This window comes from Zerene cesonia, chromosome 19, assembly GCF_012273895.1.
Source record: "Zerene cesonia ecotype Mississippi chromosome 19, Zerene_cesonia_1.1, whole genome shotgun sequence".
Classification (NCBI taxonomy): Eukaryota; Metazoa; Arthropoda; class Insecta; order Lepidoptera; family Pieridae; genus Zerene; species Zerene cesonia.
In genome coordinates, this window is record NC_052120.1 from 3619823 (window position 1) to 3628112 (window position 8290).

The window sequence follows — 8290 nt, forward strand, 5'->3', positions numbered from 1 at the left end:
GTTTTTACGTGAAAGAGTAACAAACATCCATACATCCATACTTACAAACTTTCGCATTTATAATATTAATAGGATTTCTCCTCCACAGGATAGCAATTTAACATGGTATACATCAAACCCAGAGTTTACTCCGTGCTTCGAAAGGACAGTACTTATTTGGATACCATGTGGTTATCTATGGCTTACTGCTTTACTTGATACTTATTATATACTGCATAGTAAGGAGAAGAATATACCATGGAATATACTGAATATCAGCAAATTGATCATAACAATACTTTTAATTGTACTGAAATTTGTGGACTTGGGTGTAACTGTACATAAATCTTCTAAAGAAGAGGAGGATGTTTTCAATGCAGACTATTACTGTCCTATTGTAAAAATATTTACTTTCGTAAGTAATCTATTTGAATATTTTTTTATAAATGGTAACACTACTCCACTTTATTATATTCAACACTTCATTTAAACACTAACTTTGAGCAAAATACATATACTCAATTTATGAATGCACTACAAATGCCCAAGGTGTTGAGAAATCTTGCAAATCTTAACGCAAATATATAATAAGTTGTTAAAATTATTTTCTATTTACATTTAGATATTGTATATTTATTACAACTTACAAGGTAAATTAACATTTGTGTGATGTTATTAAAATTTCGTAATTTAATTGTGTTGTGCAATAAGTTTGACAATGGCTCAGAGCATATGGATTAAGCAATAACAATTATTAATTTGTAACAATAGAACAGTAACCATATACTATGCAGAATTCGAGTATATTAAAGTGAACTCAACATAAATATTTTCTCAACAGAATATATATCCATATCCATACATCATCCATTAAAACAAATGTATAGTTAAATAAAATCAACACTTAGATTCTCCAAGGTCATTCCCTTAAATATTTGGCAGCCCTTAGGCCTCATATGCTACTGAGCTTCATGGAGTTTTCAAGTTCCAAAACATTTAGTTGTGGAAACAACATATTATGGTCAATAAAAACCTTTTCAATTTTAATTAGGCATATCAAAGAAATAAGAATTTGTCGTTAAGATACAAAGTTTTTTCCTTTAATTTTTCATCAAAATACATAGCTATTAAAAACAAACTGTGGTTATGTCATGAGATAATTATAGGTTTGTAGCATCAAGGTGAACTTCAACTGTACATATTATATAGTAAAAAACGAATACAGCATATTTATTATAAAGTTGAGTTGCTAATCTAGTATAATTGTGAAAAAAATGTTACCGGCATTAATAACTCATAAATAAAGACAAATTCAGTGGATGTCAACATGGCATGTAACAGATCCCATAGTAACAGGAATATAAAAACATTTTATCGATTCAAAAACGCGTCGCTTAAATCTGATCGTGAAGTTACGCAACACCGATTTTTAGATATATAGGTAGATAAGAGATATAGCTCAGTTTTGTGAATATTCATTCAAATCTTCTTCTCCCATGTTTTATATTGAGCTTATATTTGTTTTTAATTAATGATTTTTGTAGGATTTAGTTGAATAAATATTTGATTTTACTTACGCGTCTTGCGTCTGGTACATTAAGTTAAAGCATTGCTTTATAATTATTTTGTCTTTAGAAATGTGTATAATATTTATCAATGTATATAGATTTTCTCACCAATTTTGATTGTGACGTTACCGTGGGTTTTAAATCTGTCCTCTAAAACTCGTGAGGCCCTAAACGAGTTTAAGCACCTACTTGAATACAAAATTTTAGATTACTTTATGTTAAAACCTCCAATGTAATATGCAACATGATCTTTTCTCTCTGCGATATCTAATCTTACATTTCCTGATACTGAATGTACTTTTAATTCTGATTGAACACATCAAAACTTTATACATATGATAATGAAATTTAAATTCAATAAGATTTTTAGTAAAAGGTGTGACTTTCATACTCATTCAAGCACATTAAAGTTTGCGCAGTACCTATTGCTAATGTACGTACAATATTTTACGAATTGTGTGTTTCCATTGGCGATTACGCTGTGAATTCTGATTGCCAAATCACATTAATGGATTCATTGAGCTATAGTGAAGAACTTCAACGAAAGAGAAGATAATATCGAGAGATAACATTTTTTACATTTTTAACATAGGTATATATTTTCTTAGATACATTAGAGCTATTTAAATCAAGTAATTGACCTGAAATTGAATTGCCTTGTAGGTATATAAAACAAAGTTTAGTGGTCGCGGTTGATAGTCCGGGGTAATCGCGAATCCGTATAACTCAGGGCCGGATAATAGACTCTCCTGTATGCTTTTTCCAATACTATCCTTTCAGTCACGATATTCATTCGTATTCATCAATCATTGGTTTAACCTTGGCAGTAGGGCTTATATTTAACTAATCAACCATTGATGTACTGTAATTTACGTTCCACGGAATCATGTTACAACATACAAATCAACCTTGACCTAAATTCTTAGAAGTATCGGTGTTTTCACAAAAAGTTGTTTGAATGAATTGATTTTTAACTTTTTGTTAGAATAAATACTACAGTTGCTTACTTATGAACCAAAGAAAATGTAAAAAGATTGTTCTAAAATAAAATTGCTCGTTTTACGGGTAAACACAATGTCTGAAATTGGCCATTAGTGATCTCTTAAAAATATCGAGGATGACGTCCAGGATCCCTTGATCCTGACTTGATTGATTGACTCCTTGTCAAATGTTGAATTGAAAAAATAAAAAAAAAAATACTTTTTTATCTGTTAAAGTGCTTGGATGAATTATTTTAACGCAATAACCATGTCATTGAAATCTTCTTTTTTTTAAATCATTGAAATCTCTGAGTAAGATAAAAAAATAGAAGACAAATAAGTTACTATAATGTCAAAGACACAAATAAACCACAAAAAAGTTTGACAAATAAAGGAAATTATATCCATGTGTAAAAAGAGTTCTAATAGAAGCTTAGCTTGGATTGAGGGGTCACCACCCTTTACTCGCGGACGCCATCTTGGAAAAAAAATATTTCCTCCTAAACTACCAATCCCACCGAAAATTCGATATGACATTATTTGTAGGAAATTGAATTGTCTACAACTTTATTCCTATAATTGTTAGTTAAGCTTCTACTAATACTCACGACACATCAAAAATAGGTGATACACATAGTTATGACACGAGGAACAGAAATAAAATTGAAATGCCTGTTTTCCGGCTTAGTAAAGTATAAAATTCATTTATGGGACAAGGTATACGTTTATACAATAGAATTCCTCATAGTATTAAATCGTTTAGCAGTGCTAAATTCAAAAACTATATTAAAAATGTATTAGTTCAGAGAGCCTACTATAGCATTAATGAATCTGTGGAAGATGGCAATCCATGGAATGTTGTCGCTTAAGAACCACAGGTCAGTTCATTGGCATCATTATTATGTATATGTTACATATTATGTAAAATTAAAATGTAAAATTTTTATTATTTTAAAAAGCAACTACAGAGTTTCTTGCGGGCTCTTCTCTGTAGAAACTGCCTTCTGAACCGGTGGTAATTACAATTATGCATACTCTGAGACCACCACGCGGTAATATGTATAGGAAAAATGTAATACTGTAATGAATTAAACCAAAAGATAGCTCGTCCAAATTAAAGAGACAAAGTTCAACCGGTCTCTAATGACTTATATATTTAGATTCGAAACAACATTTCGTTTTAGTTCTGATTTATTTCTTAAAATGTTTAGAATATAAATATTTATAGTCGATAGAGATCTTGAAAATGCAGAAAATACCAGTTCGCTTATCAGACGCTACATCAATGGCTTACCTTATTAGCAACTAGCTTCAAAAAAATGGAGAAGGTTCCCAATTCGACTGTTTGTTTTGGGTTTGTAACATCAAAACTTTTGACTGGTTCGACCGATATTGTTGATTTCATTTTATTGTGGCTCCCATGTCCCATTAAAATTTGGTCTAGTTCAGAAAATTTGCAGCAGGTTTTTTTTAAGATTAATGTAGACATAAAAATTTAAACAAACACGATGCTTTTATCAAGTTCAATTATTTAAAAATTAATAAAACTAGTAAATATAAAGTATTTTACGAAACAGTAGTAGTCAAACTAATTCTAGACCCTTTCAGTGTCGTATTTCATATCAACTTCAATTTAACTTCTCATTGAATAATTTTAAATACAATCTTAAACAAAGAAATTACAAATGCTAACAGCTCAATAAAGAATAAACTAAAATCAAATCGATAAATCGATTCAAAATGACTAATCATCAACAAAACACCGCACGCAAATTTTGGCCTATCAATTATGTAATTATAAATGCGGTCAAACATGGAACTGTATTTATTATTTTGCATATACTAAACATTTTACAGCACCTCAATGGTTTATATTTTGTCACAATTAAATAAATTGCCAATTTGAAGTCCCCTTTCATAGTATAACATTATTAATAGCTCACTTTATTCATTAGCTTTTCATAATGACGAAGAGAACAAGCAAAAATTCCTCTTAAGTAATCACTCGAGAAGAATTTTTGCTTGTTGCTAATGAATCCATTAGTTTCATAAAGTGGTTACGTAAGCTCGTCAAGTGCTTGATAAAGGTTATAATACCAAAAAACCTGTCAAGTGCGAGTGTGACTTGCGCGGTGAGCCTGAGGGATACTTTCTTATATAATATAAGTTCAAGCATAAACTCAAATATTTATTTATTTAACTAGCATAAATACCTTATATGATTGATGATTATAACCAACGTCATTAGAAAACACCTACGGTACTACCTACATTTTTTAATGGACTTTTTTTACCAATTTTGATTACGTTTTTATAAAATTCAACTGTTTCTCGCATTTATACTTTTCAAATTAGCATCAATGACAAGTATATTAATATTAGTTGATAGGCCAGCGTGGTCAATTATTTTTATGACCTGAACCCTCATAGGGTCGTGACTCGTGTCCCTGCAGTGGGCATATATGTATATGAGCTGAAGAAAATCGTGATTAGATTGCACCCAAACTTAAAATACAGAAAAGCTAGCGATTGACCACTGTTGATATCATCATAACGTTATCATTCGATATATACATCATAGTAACAGCACCATTTTAGACAAACAGGTGATTTTTGTTACCTGTCACGAAATGGATAAAAAAATGTGCCATTTATTAAATTACATCAATTTCAGGTACTTGCGGCAACACTACTGTACTATAATCGAAAATGTGGTATGAGAGCTTCGGGAGTTTTATTCTTCTTTTGGTTGCTCTTAATATTAGCAGGATTACCTCAGCTTAGATCTGAAATAATGAACCATTATGAACGAGCTGACGATGAAAATGTTCAATATAATTTCGTCAGTTACATGATATACTATCCAATGATTCTCTTAATGTTTGTACTTAATTGTTTTGCTGACCTTCCTCCTAGAGATTCACCTTATAAATATGAGAAGGTAATAAAAAAAGACAGATTCTTTATGATTAACATCCGGGTCGTTATTATACAGCATTTGTAATAATTTGTATGTTTTGTAGAACCAATGCCCCGAAAACGCTTCGGGTTTCCCCAGTCGTCTCACATTTAGTTGGTTCGATCCTTTAGCACTTACTGGTTTCCGAAGAAGTTTAACTGAAAGCGATCTCTGGGCCCTTAATCCTGAAGACTCTTCGAAGGAGGTTGTTCCACGTTTCGATAAATTCTGGGAGCGAACACTGAGAAAGAGAGAAGCGTGAGTAATAAATATCAACTTTGCATAATCCCGGTGACACTGATCATTCTCAAATAGTAGGTGATTCACACGATCGACGATGTCATTAGTGAAATCGAAAACGGAAGATAACATAGACGTTGCACACTGTATAACACACATGGGTATAATTATCTAACCTTGAGTATGCGCTTTGATATGTTATTGTATTACATCGTGATCGTTTATATATATATATATATATATATATTTTTTTTTTTAACAGGGCGAACGGTCCAAAGGCGACGTATAGCAAAACATCGGCTAGTGTAAACTTCAAACCGGAAAGCGAAAAAAAACCAGCATCTATTCTACCAGCCCTTTGTTTGGCGTTTGGAGGACAATTTCTGTTTGGCGCGCTACTCAAGCTCATTAACGATGTGCTAATGTTTTTATCTCCGCAATTACTTAAGTGAGTCTTTGTTCCAATTGCGCTAATTATGTATCTTATTACTATACATATTCACATTTGATTAAATTTACAGACTTTTAATAGGATTTGTGGAGGGCAAGGAACCGGTATGGAAAGGTTATCTTTATGCTGTTGGCCTGTTGACATGTGCGACAGCACAAACACTGCTATTAGGGCACTATTTCACGAGAATGTACTTAGTCGGCATGAAAATAAGGACCGCCTTGACGAGTGCCATATACCGAAAATCGCTTCGAATCTCAAACGCGGCGAGGAAAGAGTCGACGGTGGGAGAGATTGTGAACCTTATGTCGGTTGATGCGCAAAGGTAAATAGTAAATCTTATCGGCACAGTTAAATAATAAGATTAGGGAGCTGTTCGAGTAAGTTCCAAACGCACAATCCCGCAAGTCATTATAGATTAAATCAATAGTCATGGTTAAAAATGATTTCAATTTATTGCACAACCTAACTGGAAAGAATACAATGACTAAATGATTATTTAAGATAACATTTTGCAACAAATTGTTTAACTTTCATGGACATATCCTACACATATATTTTTCTCTACAATTATTGTTTCAAGGACAATTATGAAACTTAAAATTCAATTGGATCAAAATTGAATCCCTACCAAATTAACAAAAAAAAAAAATCATCCTTCTAGATTTCTAGAGCTTACAGCATACCTGAACATGGTATGGTCAGCACCTCTACAAATAGCACTTGCGCTATACTTCCTATGGGGTATCCTCGGGCCATCGGTGTTGGCGGGTCTGGCCGTGATGATCGTGCTCATACCGGTCAACGGGCTGATAGCCAGCAGGGTCAAGACGTTGCAAATAAGACAGATGAAGTACAAGGACGAGAGGGTGAAGCTGATGAACGAAGTGCTTAATGGCATCAAGGTGAGGAGTTAATTTTTTTAGTTATGCTTATAAAAATTATATAGCAAAACTGATTTTCGGTCTATATTCGGTTACGTAATTAAGTTTATCAGGTGATGTATGGATTACTTTAGCTACATGGAATTAGTTATATTACAAGAAATGTAAATGCGAAACTATTCAATTAATATTACATTAATATTATATCGTTTATATGCTACGTCATAAAATTTATTAGGTGATAGCTTTAGCCATATAGATTGATTGAATTTTGCTCGAAGGCAAACATTAAAGGTAGTAAAATAGGGGCGACAATCTGAATAGGCATCGGTACAACTGGATTATTCATTGAAAAATTAATTAATCTAAACCGCAATTGAATTAATGTCTTCACAATTTTGAATCACTTCAGTCACCCGGTGATATCGATCAATTACGACATTGGGGCCTTCAAGAAAAGAGCGTATTTGAAGCAACTTTAACACCACAAGTCTTACTAGCATTTATATGCGCTGGTGACCACTAAACATCTGGTGTCTGCCCCTTTGTATGCTCTGCCATAAAGATATGTGACATAGCTCAACACAGCTCAAAATTCCCATAGTTAGTGTTTACATCCATTTAACGTACTGTGAGGTAACAAATCATAAAAGATAGCGGCGATTTTGTCATAATTACTTACTTCATTAATTTGATCGAATTGTCTTCCTTTTATAATTTTTTACAGCATAGTTAGTTTTTAATTTACACAAACTATGATACTTTAAATAAAATAGATACATCTCGAAATATATTTCTGTTTATATTCAAATAAAACTAAGGCCATTGTGCCTTATCTCTAAAGATACATCGATATCTTATCGTGAAGTATTCTAGCGTGCTAAATCAGTAAAACACATTAGGGACGGCCGTTTACTTAACTTACTTTGACAAATATCGAGTTAATAATAAGATAATTTTGTTTCCGCTTGTAAAAAACATATAACAATACATTATCTATATTATTCATATGATTTTCATTTACATATTAACTTCTTTTACAACTAACTATAAAATAGATTTGTGTTAGAGAATTATGTTACTAATGGCATGATATATTATGTGATGTCATTCATTAAAATGTTATATTCATACTATAGAAATTTTATAACATACTAGCTGACCCGGCAAACGCTGTTTTGCCTTACTCTTATCATTTAGAGTTATAAAAAATAGATGTTGGCCGATTC

The 8290-nt window shown here is 32.0% G+C and overlaps 1 protein-coding gene across 4 annotated transcripts in view; it reads left to right on the forward strand.

The window, feature by feature from the left end:
• LOC119834609 (multidrug resistance-associated protein 1) overlaps positions 1 to 8290 on the forward strand; it is a 39858-nt gene that overhangs the window by 9535 nt on the left and 22033 nt on the right. For all 4 annotated transcript variants that reach the window (XM_038359012.1, XM_038359016.1, XM_038359014.1 and 1 more), the window contains exons 2-7: positions 89 to 394; positions 5202 to 5468; positions 5551 to 5744; positions 5989 to 6174; positions 6248 to 6502; positions 6842 to 7082. In XM_038359012.1, coding sequence (XP_038214940.1) covers positions 89 to 394; positions 5202 to 5468; positions 5551 to 5744; positions 5989 to 6174; positions 6248 to 6502; positions 6842 to 7082 — 1449 coding nt within the window. The remainder of the gene's footprint in view (positions 1 to 88; positions 395 to 5201; positions 5469 to 5550; positions 5745 to 5988; positions 6175 to 6247; positions 6503 to 6841; positions 7083 to 8290) is intronic.